The sequence below is a fragment of the Cucumis melo genome, chromosome 8 (genome assembly GCF_025177605.1).
Source record: "Cucumis melo cultivar AY chromosome 8, USDA_Cmelo_AY_1.0, whole genome shotgun sequence".
In the NCBI taxonomy this organism is placed as follows: Eukaryota; Viridiplantae; Streptophyta; class Magnoliopsida; order Cucurbitales; family Cucurbitaceae; genus Cucumis; species Cucumis melo.
Genome location: NC_066864.1, coordinates 2,556,895 through 2,575,199, shown reverse-complemented (window position 1 = coordinate 2,575,199; position 18,305 = coordinate 2,556,895). Strand labels below are relative to the sequence as shown.

Here is an 18,305-nt window from a genome sequence, read left to right as displayed (position 1 = left end):
AACATAGGCTTATTTTCAATGAAGTAAACATAATAACCTATATCCAATTTGACTAAATTTATAGTTTTACTAGTACAATATGAATGAAAACATTCGAACCACAAACATTATGATAGTTAACATTTACTATTATATAGATGGAAAATTACACGCTCATATTTTTTTTGAATTTAGGGGAGTTACATTTTATCCATATTCCAAATTGAAGTTAAAGAATTTTTGAACACTTAAATTTATTAAGTACAATTTGTGGGTAAACTTTTACCACGCCCACTTATACATATTGATTCAACATTGAATTATATAATCCCATTCAACAAGCTATATCTCATATGGCTCAAAATTAATCAAAGGCTTACCTAGTCTAAGTTTACAATTCAAATTCTTAGACATATATTTTCATCTCACTATATTTGCGAATTTAAACTTCCATTTTTATATTCATCGTTTCACGATAAAGTAAGAAGGTGGATGATAATAAAAAACTTAAATATGGTAATTATATGAATAATAGAGCATAAAAAATGAAATTTAGAAACTTCCATGTCCACAAGAAAGAGATTGTATTATATTATTAATGTGATTCACTAATGTAATGGACAATGGATAAATTAGTATCAATTGGGTCTAATTATTTGACCAACCATCCAAACAATGTCGATTTAATTAGACCATTAGTTTAAAATATGACAAAATTAGATTATCTTAATAAAGACATCCACGCATTATTATCATTTCCAATAATTTTCTTTTAAATTATAAACTAACAATTATATAAATTTAAAATTAACATATTTTTATGGACATAATTAAAGAAAATAAAAGGGAAGTTTAATGTTTAAAGTGATTAGGATTCATAATAATTAAAGTTTATATTAAATTAGAAATATAAAACCTGGAAGTGATGGCAATAGGTAACCAACCACCACTACAATAGCTTAAAAAACCGAAAACCAACAAATTTTAAACCGACCACTTGCGTAAGGTAATATCTTAAGTTGCATGGACTAATTAAAATATAAAAAGAAAATTGGTCAAATGTCAACCATAAACGATGGATCTTCTAATGAAAACAAAACAAATCAATAGTCAAAATGTACTATTTGTTTGAGCTTCTACGACGTCGTTATGCCCCGGAAGGACCTTGTCCAAGGAGAGAACATCCTCATGATAATTCAGTCCCCATTTTATTAGTTTAGTCCATACTCTGTTTGAACAGAATTAAATTAAAAGATAAATACTAGAATATTAAAAAACAATCAATTTATACCTAAGATAAAAATATATATATATATATATATCAAACTATTAATTATATCACTTTGAAACTTTAAATTTTTATAGAACAGTTGGTTGATGTTGCATCATTTTTATATTTGTATAGGAATTTTTTGTATGAATGTGAAGACTAATGAAGACTACAAAAAAAAAATGTGAGAATCAAATAGGAAAACATTTAAATTGAATTCTGAGGACTTTTTTATGTGTTTGTTTTCTCTGTTTTCCTTTACTTATTATTTAAATATAGTAAAGTGAAAATTTTCATGATATTTTAGTAGATCTCTTCGAGAATAAACAATAATTGTATTTAAATGATTTCAAGTCTATTTTAATTTGAATCAAATGAAAATAGCAAAAGTTTAGATTATAAATGAAAATACATATGGATTTGGCAAACGATTGATGATCGATGCAGGATTTGAACCAAGAAAATATGGTAATAAAATTTATGTTTAAGGTCTCAGATAGAATGAGACGACAATTGGAACTTGTCATCGCACATCGTTTGTAGTGGTAGGTGGATTGAGGGAGACAACAATTGGATCCTGGGGACGCACAAGCTGAGGAAGATCCTAGAAGTTTGGTCAGACAAAATGGAAGATATGAGAGATAGGGTTTGGCAGAAAAGATCTAAGAGAAAAAATTTGAGAGAGATTGGAAATGGAAAGTTGTGAGCATTTGATAGATAATATCTAATACCTTTTTTCTCAAAAAAACGAATATCATGTTACATAATATAAAATATCATTTTAACTTTTGAATAATATTAAACAAACCATATTAAGGATTACCGAAGAAAAAAAACTCATTCAAATAAGAAGTAAAAGAAAGAGAAAAATAAAAAAACAGTCAAACATAGAAGAATACTACATCGAACCTTTGGGTGACCCAATCCAAGAGAGAAGAAATCCTATATATTTTGAACATAAAAGTGGGGGGAACGAGTCACGAGTCAGTGAGCCAAGTCACAGCCTACCAGTCAAAGTTTCTTCAATAATTCATTTGCCCTATAAAATCAACGTATTCATCATCAATTCATTACAAAAACACTAACCTTCTCATTCCTCTCTTTCCCAAAATTAAGAAAAAGTTTCAACAAATGGCTTCCTTACGATCTTTATCTCTCTTCTCGGCTTCCCATTCTTCAAAAACATCCACTACCAATGCCTCTATTCACATCCCAAAGCTTCCTAATCTCAGAATCTCCGCTACCAAACTCCCCAAAACTTCCACGGCTTCCGTTAAAATGATCGAGCAACTTTGTTTAAACCAACCCATTATTAATGTTATTCCTACAGAATCCCCTCTCAAATCACAGCTCCACGCCATCTTAGAAGCCGTAGCCGATCGTGTAGAAATGCACAACAACATTCGCCAACAGCGAGACAATTGGAATTCTCTTTTCCTCAATTCCATCAATCTGATAACTCTCACCGCTTCTGCCCTCGCCGCCTCCGCACCCGCCGTCGGATCCCTCGGAGCTCCTCTTTTGGCTCTCAAAGTGTCATCGGCTCTGCTTTTCTCTGCTGCAACAGGGATGTTGGTGATGGTTAACAAAATTCAACCCTCACAATTGGCTGAGGAGCAGCGAAATGCGGCTAGATTGTTTAAGCAGCTCCAAACCCAAATCCAAAGCTTGATTCTTGATGGAGCTCCCACTCAAATGGACGTCGACTCCGCCATGGAAAAAGTGTTGGCGCTCGATAAAGCATACCCACTTCCTTTACTTGGTGTAATGCTTGAAAAATTCCCCAAAACGTTCGAGCCGGCTTCGTGGTGGCCCAATTCTTCTGAAAACTACGAATCCCAGACGAAGAACGAAAACACCTATTTAGATGCAAAGCAAGGTCGAGAATCCAATGGGTGGAGCGATGAACTTGAGGCCGAAATGAGAGAAGTTGCTGAAATCGTGAAGTCAAAAGACGCCGAAGATTACGTTAGGCTTGGGAATTTAGTTTTGAAGGTTAATAAAATATTGGCAACTTCAGGCCCTGTTCTCTCCGGCATTGCGGCTTTGAGTTCTGCTTTTGTGGGTGATTGGTCATCCGCAGGGATGGCAGTGGCTGCGGCAGCCGGATCATTAGCAGCCGCCGTAAACGCGTTAGAGCACGGTGGGCAAATTGGGATGGTGTTCGAGATGTATAGGAATACAGCCGGCTTCTTTGGGCTATTGGAAGAATCCATTAGAGGGACACTTGAGGAGAAAGAATGGGAGAAGAGGGAAAATGGTGAAGTGTTTGAAAGGAAAGTGGCTTTGAAATTGGGAAGAAGCTTATCTCAGCTTAGACAATTGGCCACTAAATCAGCTGCAGCTAGAGAGGAAGGAATTTCCATGGATGAATTTGCCAGCAAGCTCTTCTGATTGATTTTTTCTTTTGATGTTCTGATTTGTTGATTCTTAAGAGATGAGTAATATCAACTCCATCCAATCATGTAAAGAAAACACTAACGATACATATAACTTTAATTTTTGTTTGAGATTCTTTTATCAATTTTTATTTTTATATCAATCCAATTTTGAGTATATCCATAACATAGCGGAAATCAAACATCGTCCAATCATATAAACAGCCAAATCAAATTTCTAGTATATAAGATATTTAACAACTTTCAAGCATGAAACACATATCAATCAAGTTGTGCAAAATGGCAAGTACGTAATTTAGTTGTTTAGAGAACGTTTTGGACTTTTCCGAACGAGTAATTTCACTTGCTTTTATTGTCCTTTTTGCAAACTTAAAATAATATTCAATGAGATGAACTAAAATTAATAATTCATAATATATCAATACAAACAAATATGAAAATTTATAATTCATAAATCATAAGCTTGTAAAATTAGTAGACATATATTTTTTTTTAAAAAAATATAAGATTAGTAGTTATTTGTTCCAAAATAGGTTTATTAAAAATATAGAACAAAAAAGAATGAAATCAATGAGCCAAAATCCAAAACCTATATATCTTGACTGAAAATGTTATAATATCACATTATCTTCCAATTTATTTTTTCTTTTTTTTTTTTCTTTTAGAAGAAAAATAAAAACAAGAGTATGATTTGATGGGGGTGGGGAGCATTGCGCAACCATTCGAAAAATTGGTGGCTTGGGATTCAATTACGATCCTCTCTTAGATTCTTTGTCCACTGAATTACAGATTTTATGGATTGTAATTGCCCGTCTTTCTCAACTAAATTACGCCATATTCATTTCCCTCCATCTCCTCCCCCTCTGCATTTGATCTTCATCTGCATCTTCACCAGGTTCGTCCCTTCAATTCAAAGCTTTATTTGGTATTAATTTTGTTGCCAATTCAAAGCTAATTGGTGAATTAGAACCCATTTCTTGTGGGTTTGATTTGATGTTCTTTGTTTCTTTGTTTGTTTTTTTTTTTTAGGTTTAATGTCCTGTCTTGAATCTGTTTGAAGGAAATTCTATGATGGTTCAGTCATGTTGACGGTATATCCGCCGGGAGCTAACAGGAAATTTCTGGCATGTCTAGACTTTATTCCTCTGTCTGAGGCATCTTATGCCAATTCCCTTAATTATAGTACCTCGGTATCTGTATGCCCTCTAAAGAGTTCTTGCAATACCATTATACACAATCCCTCATCTTTTAAACGGTGTACTCAATTGAATACTCATTGTGTTTTGAACCGATCTTCATTCAGAAGATGCCTAGTAAGTAGCTATTTTTATCCCAGATTGAGCTTTGGCATCTGTTTGAGATAGTCTTTTGTATAAGTGAAATATATTTCTTTGAATATTTCAGTGCCGCTCAGATAGCTCCCCACCTCCTTCGGATGATGAATATCGCTCTTCCCGCAATATAGCTATCAGTTTGTTTAGACGATATCGGAATTTTGTCGATCGAGGAGGAGGTGACAACTTAAAGGTAGTTTGATCCTTTCTTTTTGCCCGGTGTCTTCCTAAATTAACATGTGTGATAATTATCAGGATTTCATCAGTGCTGGGGTGAATGCATATGCACTTGGTTGTACTGATGAAGGATTAAGAAAAGAACTTATTGATATGAAGGAAGCTGGTCTTGAAATTGAAGTAATGCAAAGTTATGGTGGAAGTACTGGTTTGAAATCCAAGATTATCTCAGGGGAGGTACGTTTTCCCATCATCTGACATGGAAAAACTTGTTATACAAATTCCTGAACTTTGATTCTAGATTAGGTTGTGAATGAAACTTCATCTTGTGCTTTTGTCCTAATTTCACTATGTGCAGATTGAAGAATGCATTCTGTGGTTGAGTATTATATTCATCACCATCTTGTGTACACCACAACCAACTGTAGTTAGATGGTCATCAACACCTCCGGTTTCGGATGAAATAAGGCTTCAGTGGAAAGGCTTTTGTGCTCTCATTGCCAATGCATATTATGTTCGAGGCATGGCATGGTAAGGTGCTTTTAGTCACTTCTCATTTCCATCAAGGCTAATCGTCTATATCTTTTAGAGTGAATGAAATTCGCTATTAAATTCATTACCACCGGTAAACTCTATTTGTTTTTCTTATGAAGGCTGCCTGTAAAAACTTTACAACTAGAACAAATGGCAGTAGTAGGTCGAGCTGAGGAACCTTCCGTAGTTGCTAGCCGAATGCGTATAGTGTTCAGTACACTTGAGGTAATTCTAAAACTGCTACAAGCTCCACTCATTAATTAGTTATCACTGTTTTTCTTCTGCTTTGAGATGCACTTCTTTGATCGTTATACAAGTTTTTGCGCATAAATGTAGTGTATTTAAGTTAGTTACATCGTCATTGTCATATGTGCAGGTAGTTAGTCCACAATGGCCTAAAGTATAATGCTACATGCCCAGAGATTCTTCTGCCGGAAAACTTGCCAAGCTACCCTGATGATTACACTTGCAAGATACTGTATTAGTTAAACTCAACATTTTCTCTGGCTAAATTTATAGCAAATTTGTAGACTATTCTTTAGGTAGTTCTTTCCTTTCAAATGATATTTCTCGTCGAAGCATATTGTTGTTGTGATAATCCTATTGGCATAGAATACAGCTCTTTATCTCATATCATTTGGGCTACAGATAAAATCTATATCGGTTTCCAATCACCGACGCTCAATCAATTAACCATTCTAAATAAACAAGGTCAAAATTGATTTGATAAATATACAAGAAAATGTTTATAAAAAATCACAAATCAGAGGATGTAGCAAGGGCTGTAGCATCTTTTAATGTTTTCCTTGCACGCCAACGAACTGCTGCTGCTGTTTCCGATGATCCTATCTGTAAGGAAGAACGAACTCATGAATACATAGGAAGATAAGTGGACAAGACTTTCATGTAAAATGCAGCAGGAAAAACAACAATTATGCAATTTGTTTGATCTGCCAGCATGTAATTAACAGAGAACGATGGACAAAAGATGCCATGATCAAAATAGCATGATTCCGTAAAATGGCTTGAACATTTCTAGATTGTATGGAAACTGCAAGGTTACCTTAGATTCCAATGTGTAGTACTCTTGCCACAAACTAACATTTTGGCCATAAGTTGTAAGTGCAGATTCAAATAGCTTTCGAGCATTTGCAAGACCATCTTTATCCCCTGCAGTTGCAAGGTTGGATTCCAGCTGAATACATGTTTGGTACATAGCAAGCCCTGGATGGGGTAAGCCAAGAAATCTGTTGAAACGAAGGAAACACGGTTTGAGAGGTTGATCTAAGAAACTCCGCAAAACAGAGATAATCTTATAAAAGAGGAATGGATTAAAATACCATTGAAAGTAGATGGATTCAAGAAGAATGAGATTCAAATTACAAAGACCAAAATTGTATTTTAACTGAGAAGAATTATCCAGGATAGAATGCATACTTTTTATACACTTCTCTTGTATGCTGAATTCCATCTTTTTGTAGAACAAAATCAACAATGACTGAGGAGAGTGAAAATCCATCCTCATTTCCACCAGATTTAGCCAATGCTAAAAGTGAAATTTCCACCAATTTGTCAAAATAATAACTCTGATTGGCAAAAAATTTGAGGACCTGAAGTGAGCAAACCAGAATAACAAGGGTTCAGGTTTTTACTTTTAATAACCACCAGCGTCTCAATGTCTTGAACAATCCAAATATATTAAACATGTAAAGCTTGAGTGGCCAAAATGCCATTAAACCATTTATGGCAAAGATCATATATCTCAAACCAATAAAACCAGGTAAATCGAAGATCAATAACGTTTTTCACAAAACTAAATATATCAAGGCTTGAAGTTTTGTTAAGATGCAGCAGATATACCTTTAGCCACAGGCTCCCAGATTCCGAAACTGAAAATTTTTTCAGAACCTCTTTTGTCAGTTCAAAAATGGACTTCAGATCATTCTTACTTGGAGAAGGGGAATCCTTCGAAGAGCATTTTATCTCTGTAGAGACTCTCAATTCCCATAACTTCACAGAATTAGAAAATTTTCCACTACAGAGTCTTTGTGCAAGTTCCTGTGCTTCATCCAATCTCCCAAGTTCCAAATAAAACAAAACATATTGGCATGCTAAATCGTCTGTAATATGTCCTAAAGTTAGAGCCTTTTCATAAACCATCAAGAGTCGCGAAGTAATGTTTTCAGTATGACTAGATAGCCCCAACGTTTGTTCACCCTTAACAGGGACAATGATGCTCCTCAAAAACTTCACATACAAGCTAAAAAGAGCAGATGAAGGCATACACTCCAGGCCTTCCTCGTAGACCTGTTGTTGATAAGCATGGAAAAAGAAAACTTTAGATGTTCATAGACAAAAACCAAACCTTAGATACTCAAGGGAAAAAAGCAGACACATAAGTTGTTCACATAATTTTCACATAGTTTCAAATAAACAAAAGTCGTGGTACGTACTTTTCTAAAGCTAGTAATTTTCTAAATGAAGAAATATATGCTTCCTTAAACTACCATTTATCATCACCGAAGAAAACAATAGACATACTATAACTATGCATATTTGACATAATTGTGATTTTCATCATGCATAAAATTCACACCTTGACAGCCTCTTCAATCCGAGAAATTTCCTTTATATCACTCGTTCCCTGCACATTTTCAGGATTATACTTAAGTCTAGCTAGCCAGTCCCAATATTGTGGTTGTGAAGCGAAGTCTCTTTTTATATCCTGTAATATTTTTGACTGCATTTCTTCTGAATGAGCTAAATCCATTGCTTCCAGTATCTCTAAGACACGCTTTCTCAAACTAAAACTAGAAGGTAGAGCTTCAATTGCTCCATTGTAGATAGTTTCTAAAATGTTTGAACCCTTTTCTCGAAACAAATCCAATTTATTCTTTGACACCGTCTCGACACTTGATCCATCACTATCTCCCCTTGTTTCACCCATTGACATAAACAAATCTTTATTTTCTTCTCTCCACTGTTTCTCCACAGCAGTTATATTTTCACGTACCAGACTTCCCTCGTCCTCTCCAAGGGCAACCTTCCGAGCCTTCAACTTATTAAGATAAGTAAGTTCCATCCGCAAATATTCTATCCAAAGATCCTCTGAAGTTGGGCAAACTCTCAAACCACTTAACATAAGAGAACGTGCTGCATCCACATTGATATTATGGTCGAACTCCCAAGCAGCAGCATATATCCAAACCCCAGGAACTTTTGGGTGGAATCTAATCAGCTGAGCTAGAACCTGCAAAAATTGGAAGAAAACGATCGATATCGAAACAAGTAACCTCAAGTATCAACAGACTGACTTCAACTACCTCCATATAAGCTCAGTTCTACAACAAAATACTCATAGATCAAAATGTACACTAATTTAATCCGAAACTGTAATACAGTGCAATACCTTTTTCATTCTCCCGTTCTTTCGTGCTCTACAAAACTCGAGATAGCGAAACCAAAGATCAATATCACCCTTATACCTAGAAACCGCAAGCCGATAAATGTACAAGATCCTCTTCACACCGGCAAAGTCGGAAATAGAAATTCTCATCTTTTTATTTCCCTGTTTCTTAAGTTCGCGAGCCACTGCCTTCCTCCTTAGATGACGAAGCGAGTCCAACTGAATCTCATAATCGATATAAGTCAGATAGTCCTGCTTAAGTGGACAAGGGCGCTTCAGACGGTACTCGAACTTGCGCCGTTGCTTGACAATCTCAGCAATCTCTCGCCGGGAGAAGAGGCCACGTTTCTCGAGGTCATCGAGCTCGTCGACCATGCCCTCGAGACGGAACTGCACAACATCCGCCATGGTCTAGTTGGGTAAGAGGGGAGTCGGAAGGAATGCGGAGGGGGGGCTTCGCTCTCGGAAACAGGTTTCTAGGGCGGCGATACGGAAAGGTAATGAAAATGAGGAAGAGAACGTTAAATGGTTAATGGTTATGGGCTGGGCCATCGAAGTTATTTTCCAAAATGTTAGAGCCCAGCCCACTCTTCTTTTCTTTTTTATTTTTAAGATACATATTATTTTCTGAAATTTTAGTTATTGATTGAATTAATTGCAATAATATTTTATTAAAAAAAAACCACTCAAAACCCAAAAGGCTAATATTTGTAATTTTTTTAAATATTTGTTATATACATTAATAATATCTAATTTTTATATTTAAACTTATCAAATTAGATAGTGCTTAATTATCATCACATTCGTTATTGATTTGTTCCAAGCTAATGAAGCGGTGAATATAGTAGTAAATTAATACTAGCTATTAAAATTTATTTAGTTTATAACGGTTAAAGTTTATACATATATTTTTAGTACATTTGAGAATAAAAGGATCCAAACCATATATCTTACCAAACATTGATTACTTAGCACGTTGTAATATATATTCTTTTAATTATATCATATTTGTAGCTAGTTAGGACGGGATGTGACTTCAAGAAAAACATTTTCAGACATTATGGTATTCAATTTTGAGTCTTAGTTATCCTCTAAATACAAATGAATATGTATAATTATCAAAGTGACTATAGAACACATCCAATTTTGTCTGTCCTTTTCATATAATACATAAACTCATATCAATCATATATATTGTGAAAGAATTTTCAAATATTCGATACAATCAATGTCGGTATATATTATGGAAAAAGACAGGAAAAGTAAGGGAATAATAAATTTCCCCTAAAAAGAAAAAAAAAACATAAAATAAAACTTACATACATAAATTCCGAAATACACAGTTTTTTAAAAGCATATGTGTTCGCGTGACACATGCATCCAAAATTCACATGCATAAATTTTCATAAAGTGATGAAGGAAAAAGAAAAACACACCTCGTACCAGGAGAGATACTTCTTACTTCTTATTATTTATTTATATATAGATATGTAGATTAAGGATGATCTGTTACCAAAAATTGATTACAATAATGCTAGAATAATTCCATGATATAGAGTCATTATTGATATGTTTAATATGACATTCGTTTGATTACATTGATTTGAATTGATTGGCGAGTGGGACTTGGGACAGTGATCAAGCAAGACTCAGCTCAAGAGACACCTCATTGACATCAGAATTCCCAGTTTTACTCATCAATGGCTGCAAACCCCTTATGCTCAAACATAGTGACATTGTAATTTCTTCACCACCAACTCTCTCTGCGCTTTTAGTATCCTCATCCAACTTTTTCAAATCTTGATGCATCTTCTTCAACCTACTCCCAAAACAATCTTCCTCCTGACAAACAAATAGATAACATGTAATTATTCATCTAATATTTTATGCCTTCAGTTCCTTCGAAGAGGTGAAAACTATTGTAAAGAAATGGGGTGAAAACGAGTAAGAAAGTAAAGAATAAAGAACAAAAAGAATCAACTGTGAAGATTTACACAGTCCATTAACAACGTGAACAAATTTATTATCAGAGGTAACCGATAGAATGATTAGAAAGTTTAGAAAACGTAAGTAACATGATTCAAAGCATATTAACAAATACGGATTTGAATTGACGTAATCTAAGAGAGTACAGAGAGAGAGGGATAGAGAAGAGTACTTGAACAGTGCACCGTTTGGTTATGTCCTTGAAAATGAGGTAAGAATTTGGTTTCTTCTCTTTGCACTTTCTTTGTTCATTCGTCATCTCTTGCCTCTCTTTCCTGGAAAGAAAACTTTATCTCATGGATCAATCTAATGACTAAAAAAAAAGTGTATATCTACTCTTCCCCTTATCTGTCTAACAACAACACAATACTTTCCTCTTGGTAAAGTTGTAAATCATGTTCATCATATACAATATATATGTGGGTTTGCACACGAGATGATAAAATAGTACTTTTGGCCACGTACTTTATTTTGAAACTTTAGTGTGTGTGTATATATTACACTGTTGCTTATCATGTCATATCTTGTGTGTATTTCTTTTTATTTAAACCTTCCTTAAACAATTATTATATATTGAATTTCTGAATACATGTTTGAAAGTGATTTTGAAATTGTTAAAATTATTATCGTCATACTCAAAATAATTTCCAAACATACTTCTAATTACTTAAAATAAGTTTAATGTTTAACTTTATGACACTTTTAGACGCTGTTTTTAGACTATAAAATTTTATTTTTAATGATTAAAAGTATTTTAGGATTATATATCTTTAAAAACGACAAAAGTAACTCGTAACCATTTTAAAATTTTACTCCCAAACATGTCATTACTTGATCCTATTAACGAAGAATATGGTGAGAATCACGAACCATGCGAGTTGTTGATCGATAAAGCAACATCCATGGAGATGGTCTGGAAGTTGATATCCCGGAGCCTCATCATTGTTGAGGTTTTTTCCTGCCATAGAAGGAGCAAGCTAGCACATTTATTAATTTATATTAGCAGTTTTTTTTATCCACTTTTAGGCTTAAAGATGTGGCCAAGGTGATAAAAAACTGTTTTTATATTGATTCAGGAAAGTAAGCTTAGAAATACACAAACTACTGCTGTTGTGATAAGAAATAAAGGAATGTAGAACACCTTGGGACGTTACTTGCTCCTGTTTTGAGCTCCTGTACATCTGTCCATGGCAAACCTAAGCATTATTAAACTAATTAAAAACATTCATAAGCTGCCAATGTTAAAAGAAGAGGAAAAAGAAAAAAAAAAGGTTAAGAATGAATCATAAAAAGCTACCAATCTGCACCTGTAGATGGCTTTTCACGTGAGATATGGTGAGACCATTCACATTCATTATCTGCAATACCATCTTTGGAGTAGCCCCTACAAATTAGTAACACCGAACTATGGTTCATTTGAATAACACGAGACTAGAAAGGGAAAAAAAGAAAGAGAAGTCGATAAAGATGCATAATGATATATATAGCTTAAGCTTACTCTCTTCTCCACCAAGGCGTTCAACTGCATGAACAAAGCAACGATGAAGATCAGGGGTCCATCTTAATCTAGGCATTTTAGAACGAACATAAGGCCTAACCATGGGGGATTTGAAGTTGATGTCATGGAATACTCTCTGCCTAGAAACCCTCATGTTAGATATGAATCAAATGATTATGATAATGCTTTGTCTTGAAGGGGACGTGGATAAAGACCCTTAAAAAGAGAAACCCAGTTCAGTTCAAACTTACTTTATGGCTTATGCCTCTTAGAGAGAGAAGATAATAAATAGTAGTGTGAGATTCTGTTGCATTCATTTGGCCTTTTGTGCCTGCTTTTCGCAACTCAGAAGGGACGGGTTAGTCTCCATGGTGTTTGATTGGGAAATGGAAAGTTTTGAGAGGCAGAATTTCTGGCTTGCTATTTATTCAAATGTATCTATGATTGGGTGAAAACAGATGGGTGAAAAAAGAACTGATAAAGTTGTCCTCAATTTTCTTTGGGGATATCATTTCTTCATTTTGGACATTCTTTTGGTCCTTTTTTCAGACATTCCTTTGGCATCTAATTACAAAGAAAGCAGTGGGAATGTAGCAAACCTAAATCTCACCAATCATATGGCTGCATGCTATATCCCCAACACCGTTTCATTTCAGCTAATTCCATTTAACAGTAATAATCAAACTCAGAATTGTAATGGCTTTTTACTTTACATATCAGTACTTGGGTGTGTTTGTTTAAGCAAAATGATGATATTTAAACATTTAAGCAACAGAGAGGAGTCCAAAATGAAGAATCAAATGGGGTAAATTTTGGGTATATGCTATGACGAAAGCAATGCATATCCTTAAGGAAACATGCCAAAAGCTCCTGTTGAAAGCGAACCTCATAATTTCGGTTGCGACTTTTCGTCGAACATATTATACGCAAGGGACCTTGAAAATCTCGACGAAACCGTGTGTTCGACACGCAGCCCATGCTTAGGAAATAGCATGTCAGAATTTCCTCGCACAGTAACACGTTGATGAGGAATGAGCGCAGTGGGCGTGGATTGGGGAGACTCCCATTGGAGTAGCGTAAAAGTTAGCTGTAAGCAGCTGTAAACAGAAGCTTAATATTTGGAATTTCCATTCCATAGACGCGAACAAATTGGGGAGAAAAAGAAAATGTGGGCGTCAGAGTTCGTGCTCGGCCTCTATGGGCAAAGAGGGGTTCGAATTGGAGAATATTCTCTGAAACTGAGCAATGGCAGAAGCAGAGGAACAGAAGTGGAATCCTAAGCAAAGGAATTATGGCGGAGTTGGACTTGTGGGAGGAAACCTATCAAAAGCTGATCCGAATTCGTTCAATTCTCTTGGATGATCATTCCTGAAAATCTGAAGCAAGTAGAATCCAAGTATTCAGATGGTGAGATTTATATACAAGGAAGAGCAATTTCTGCACAAATCAGAGAGTAAGACTTTAACCCACTTCAAAAGATTCAATTCTTTTATCTTTTAATATTTGTCCACATTGATTTAGCACAGCAAAAATTGAAGTTTGATGAAAGCATTCTTTAGAAGATCAAGAATCAAATTTTCATTTATATCTTAATATTCACCATCCTATGCTTTTCAAATGGGTTTAAAATCAAGAATTTGCTTTCTACTCTCAAGAAATTAATAGAAACGGCCACTAGATTGTGATTTCAATTATGTATGAACTTTCATATTGAATCATTTCTATTTCCGCTAATAGATGTCATATTTTATTGACTACTAACTCTTTGTTCTACCGAACCCCATATGTAGACAAGACAGATGACCAAGCAAAAACTGCGTTTTGATAACGTAAAGTTCTTTGAAGAGCTTTTTCCAAGGCTTAATCTGTTAGTTGTAGATCATAAATTAATGGTGATGCAAACAAGAAATGACGTATCTAAATCTTCTTATGCTCTTAGTAACCAACGGCCAGCTATAATCCACATCATTCGCATAAGCTAATTAATCATAACCTACAATTATATACGAAAGAAGATCAGAAAGATGGTAAGAAAACTGAGCTTCTACAATGGGGAAGAAGAAGCTAAGGCTGCAAAATCAAGGCTCCCATGTTAGTTTAGAGCCCTATGACTCTTATGTTTTTGTGAACATGTTCTATGTAATCCATGTGTGTTTTGATTTTTTGCAGGTTATATTGGACAATGGGTTGTTGAAGGTGACGATATCAAACCCCCAAGGGTATGTAATTGGCATCACGTATGGAGGCATGGACAATATATTAGACGTAAAATCAAGCGAATCTAAAAGAGGGTAACATCAACGATGAAATAGTAGATCAAACAGGATTTTCATGTAACTACTGTTGACTTATTTCCTGTGTGCAGATATTGGGATATCAACTGGAGTTGGCCTGGAGGCAAGGACAGATACCAATTGTACGCTGCCTTCATTAGATTGGTAGATTGAGTTAAATTTTGAAACTTGAGCGGTTTAGCAGTCCCCAAATTGTAGGAAAATAAGTCTATAAACCAGAAAAAGTTTGTCTATGCCAACCCTCCATAGAAGTTGTTGATCGAAAGGATAAGTTTCAAATACAGCTTGTTCTCAAGCCTGTGGAATCGTGGATGACTATAGATACATATCCTCTAACTCCTGAATCCATTTAAATTTGCAGGCTTAAAGGATCTGAATTCAATGTCATCAACTCAAGTGATGACACGATTGAGATATCATTCAGGAAAGATTTTGACCTGTCAACTCGAGGCAACAAACTTCCACTTGGTGTGGACATAAGGTTGTACATTCATTCAGACCTCCCTTTTACCTTGAAATAAGATCTCTAAATTCTGCTAAATTTCACAGGCTTCTGATTTGTCCTCTAGGTACATAATGAGGACTGGTATTCCAGGCTTCTATTGCTATGCAATCTACGAGCACCCATCAGAATGTCGAGCTTTCGATCTTGCTCAGACAAGAATGGTGTTTAAGCTGCGACAAGAGAAGTAAATAATATTCTTCCCAAGCCTAAGCATCGCTAGCTAGAGTACAATTTGCTGTTTTCTCCCGTTTCATTTTCTTTCTTCTTGTACTTTCTACCTCACCAATTTATGGTCAAATTAGGTTCCACTACATGGCAATTTCAGATGAGAAGCAAAGAATAATGCCAATGCCAGAGGATTTGCGTCCAGGCAGAGGTGAACAACTAATTGTACCTGAGTCAGTCCTGCTTGTAAATCCCATTAACCCTGATCTGAAAGGAGAGGTGAGAATGTGAGCCTTAAATATTATTTCATTTACTGCACACCATGAGTGATTTCCATGAACGTAAGGACTAAATGCAGGTAGATGATAAGTACCAATACTCGGAGGATAACAAAGATGGAGGAGTTCATGGATGGATAAGTTCCAGCCCAAACAACATAGGTTTTTGGATAGTTTTTCCAAGCTATGAGTTCCGAAATGGAGGTCCTACAAAGCAAAATCTGACAGTCCATACTGGTCCTACATGTCTTGCTGTAATTTTTTTTTCTCCTCTGCTCCAACTCGATTTTGATCCTGAATTATATGTCTATAACATTTGGTATAACAGCAATGTTTGATGCAACAGATGTTTCATGGAACCCATTACATTGGAGAAGATATACTCACACATATCAAGGAGGGAGAGGCATGGAGAAAGGTCTTTGGTCCTATTCTTATATACCTTAACTCCACCTCAGATGTATCAGAGGCACACAATCTATGGATAGATGCAAAGGAACAGGTATTTGTTTGAAATCCAACTTTCTCCCCATCTTTATCTGCATTCTTCAACATGTTGCAGTAAATTGACCACTATCTCATAACATAGAATTGGAAAAACACCATTAGCTACCAAACCATACATTCTCTTCAAATTCTGTGCTTTCTTTGTATTGTGTTGCTACTAATAAGCATCAGAGAGACTTAGTGGCAGATATGTGGCTTAATATTTCACTATTCATGATATAGAGAATGCAAGAGGAAACGGCATGGCCATACAATTTTGTCTCTTCATCTTTTTATTTAATGGCTAGAGAACGTGGTTCGATTTCAGGAAGACTATTAGTCCGAGACAGGTAAATTTTTACCCGTCTCTAAGGAACTGTAATTTTCCTTGAATCATCTAGTAAGATAAAGCAGTTTCTCTCTCTTTCGCTCTCTAGGTTTATTTCAAGTTCTCCCATCCCTGCAAGAGATGCACATGTTGGTCTATCTGCTGCTAGAGAAGAAGGTGCCTGGCAAACGGAAAGCAAGGTGAAAGCTTTTTCTTAGCTCTTCTGGAACAGAACATTTCTTACACTTGTTACTCTGATAAACTTCAAAGCATTGAATTCAATAACTTTGACTTCATAACTTCTTAAAATGAATGCACGAGTCCAGGAATATCAATTTTGGGTAAAGACAGATTCCAATGGAGATTTCACTATTAGAAACATTATTCCTGGAGTCTATGGACTTCATGGTTGGGTACCTGGATTCATTGGTGACTATCTTCACAAATCACTAGTAACAGTATCAGCAGGTCCTTTTGCTCTTCTTCACTATCTGTTTCTAATGTTGAAGATAAATGCTAGTTCTTCAATTAGTTCTGATAGTTTATATTTATCAGGATCTTATACCCATCTTGGCATTCTGACCTATAGTCCTCTCAGAGATGGTCCTACTGTATGGGAGATTGGTTTTCCTGACCGTACTGCTAATAGCTTCTATGTTCCTGATGTGAATCCGATGTATGTCAACAAGTTATTCCTTCATAGCCCAGAAAAGTAAGTAACAAAAAACCTTCTTTTAGGTGAAAAACATATCCTCTCTGACCATGTACCAAATCCAAGAATATCAATAAAATGTTTCTTTTCCAAAAAAAAAAAAAAAAAATCCAGGTTCAGGCAATATGGTTTATGGGATGGATACAGCGATTCACATCCAAGAAATGACCAAATTTTCACTGTGGGTATCAATGATCCGAAAAAAGATTGGTTCTTTGCTCAAGTTTGCAGGTTTGTACTTTGCAAATCATCACATATATTGACAAAATGAACGTTAAAATTCACTTGACGATGGCTGTTACTATCTGTAGAAGAGGGGAAGATGGCAAGTATGTTGCGACAACATGGACTATTAAGTTCAACATGAAATCCTTAACTGATGGAATCTACCGGCTGAGGTTGTCCATTGCATCTGCAACACGCTCGGACTTGAAGGTACAAACAAACAGAAAAATGTTGGAGAAACTTGCATTTTAGTATGGTCAATTGTCCACTCGAAAGGCTCGCTCTTGTTTGTATTAAACTGTTGTATTTTATGCCTGCAGATTAATGTCAACTCGATGGAGTCGGAGTCATCTCTGGTCTTCCAGCTGATGGATCTAGGAATGGATAACACAGTTTGTCGACATGGAAATCATGGACTGTATCGAATTTATACCATCGACGTTCCATCTTCAATGCTAGTTAAGGGAGATAATAGCATATTTCTCACGCAGGCAAGGAATGGAGATGCACTCTGTGGAATTTTATACGATTATTTAAGATTGGAAGCTCCTGATGCTACTCCATGAAGTTGAAAATCTAATCCAATGCTATTTTAATTGACATTGGTTTCGGTGTGGCCCAAATGTATCGTTAAAAAGGACCCCAAGTTCTTGAAAAGGGATACTCAAAACATTCCACTAATCAAAGCCAAATTTCATATAGTTTTGGTGTGGCCCAAATGTATTGTTA

The 18,305-nt window shown here is 35.4% G+C and overlaps 5 protein-coding genes across 10 annotated transcripts; 3 read left to right on the top strand and 2 right to left on the bottom strand.

Moving 5' to 3' along the window:
- The first annotated feature begins 2,014 nt into the window (after positions 1-2,014).
- LOC103485327 (probable F-box protein At4g22030) lies at positions 2,015-3,767 on the top strand. Its single transcript, XM_051088654.1, has one exon. It carries the CDS (start codon positions 2,381-2,383, stop codon positions 3,641-3,643), a length of 1,263 nt encoding a protein of 420 aa, XP_050944611.1. The 5' UTR covers positions 2,015-2,380; the 3' UTR covers positions 3,644-3,767.
- Positions 3,768-4,276: 509 nt separating this feature from the next.
- On the top strand, positions 4,277-6,324 carry LOC103484620 (uncharacterized). Its single transcript, XM_008441795.3, has 7 exons — positions 4,277-4,543; positions 4,678-4,961; positions 5,053-5,175; positions 5,238-5,396; positions 5,518-5,690; positions 5,813-5,918; positions 6,070-6,324. The coding sequence occupies exons 2-7, from the start codon at positions 4,731-4,733 to the stop codon at positions 6,097-6,099; spliced, it is 822 nt and encodes a 273-aa protein (XP_008440017.1). The 5' UTR covers positions 4,277-4,543; positions 4,678-4,730; the 3' UTR covers positions 6,100-6,324.
- Positions 6,325-6,342: 18 nt separating this feature from the next.
- LOC103484621 (uncharacterized) lies at positions 6,343-9,604 on the bottom strand. Its single transcript, XM_008441796.3, has 6 exons — positions 9,103-9,604; positions 8,290-8,943; positions 7,554-8,000; positions 7,131-7,303; positions 6,757-6,940; positions 6,343-6,542 (listed from the first exon to the last, which is right to left on the bottom strand). The coding sequence occupies exons 1-6, from the start codon at positions 9,505-9,507 to the stop codon at positions 6,450-6,452; spliced, it is 1,956 nt and encodes a 651-aa protein (XP_008440018.1). The 5' UTR covers positions 9,508-9,604; the 3' UTR covers positions 6,343-6,449.
- A 997-nt stretch (positions 9,605-10,601) lies between these two features.
- Positions 10,602-13,395, bottom strand: LOC103484615 (probable transcription factor KAN2). 3 transcript variants are annotated; one of them, XM_008441778.3, is made up of 7 exons: positions 12,835-13,395; positions 12,584-12,723; positions 12,393-12,469; positions 12,227-12,281; positions 11,956-12,043; positions 11,258-11,360; positions 10,602-10,941 (listed from the first exon to the last, which is right to left on the bottom strand). In XM_008441778.3, exons 2-7 carry the CDS (start codon positions 12,684-12,686, stop codon positions 10,738-10,740), a joined length of 630 nt encoding a protein of 209 aa, XP_008440000.1. In that variant the 5' UTR covers positions 12,687-12,723; positions 12,835-13,395; the 3' UTR covers positions 10,602-10,737. The 3 variants fall into 3 exon arrangements, with proteins under 3 accessions (XP_008440000.1, XP_050944609.1, XP_050944610.1); XM_051088652.1 differs by having other exon boundaries at positions 12,584-13,395; XM_051088653.1 differs by having other exon boundaries at positions 12,227-12,266; positions 12,584-13,395.
- Positions 13,396-13,888: 493 nt separating this feature from the next.
- On the top strand, positions 13,889-18,277 carry LOC103484616 (probable rhamnogalacturonate lyase B). Of its 4 annotated transcripts, none has more exons than XM_008441783.3 (15): positions 13,889-14,036; positions 14,753-14,874; positions 14,949-14,999; positions 15,239-15,358; positions 15,447-15,566; positions 15,685-15,826; positions 15,906-16,079; positions 16,172-16,327; positions 16,555-16,661; positions 16,749-16,839; positions 16,966-17,107; positions 17,195-17,351; positions 17,466-17,582; positions 17,663-17,786; positions 17,897-18,277. In XM_008441783.3, exons 2-15 carry the CDS (start codon positions 14,831-14,833, stop codon positions 18,140-18,142), a joined length of 1,791 nt encoding a protein of 596 aa, XP_008440005.1. In that variant the 5' UTR covers positions 13,889-14,036; positions 14,753-14,830; the 3' UTR covers positions 18,143-18,277. The 4 variants fall into 4 exon arrangements, with proteins under 4 accessions (XP_008440005.1, XP_050944605.1, XP_050944606.1 ...); XM_051088648.1 differs by lacking the exon at positions 13,889-14,036 and adding an exon at positions 14,197-14,674; XM_051088649.1 differs by lacking the exon at positions 13,889-14,036 and having other exon boundaries at positions 14,776-14,874; positions 14,949-15,021.
- The last annotated feature ends 28 nt before the right edge of the window (positions 18,278-18,305 follow it).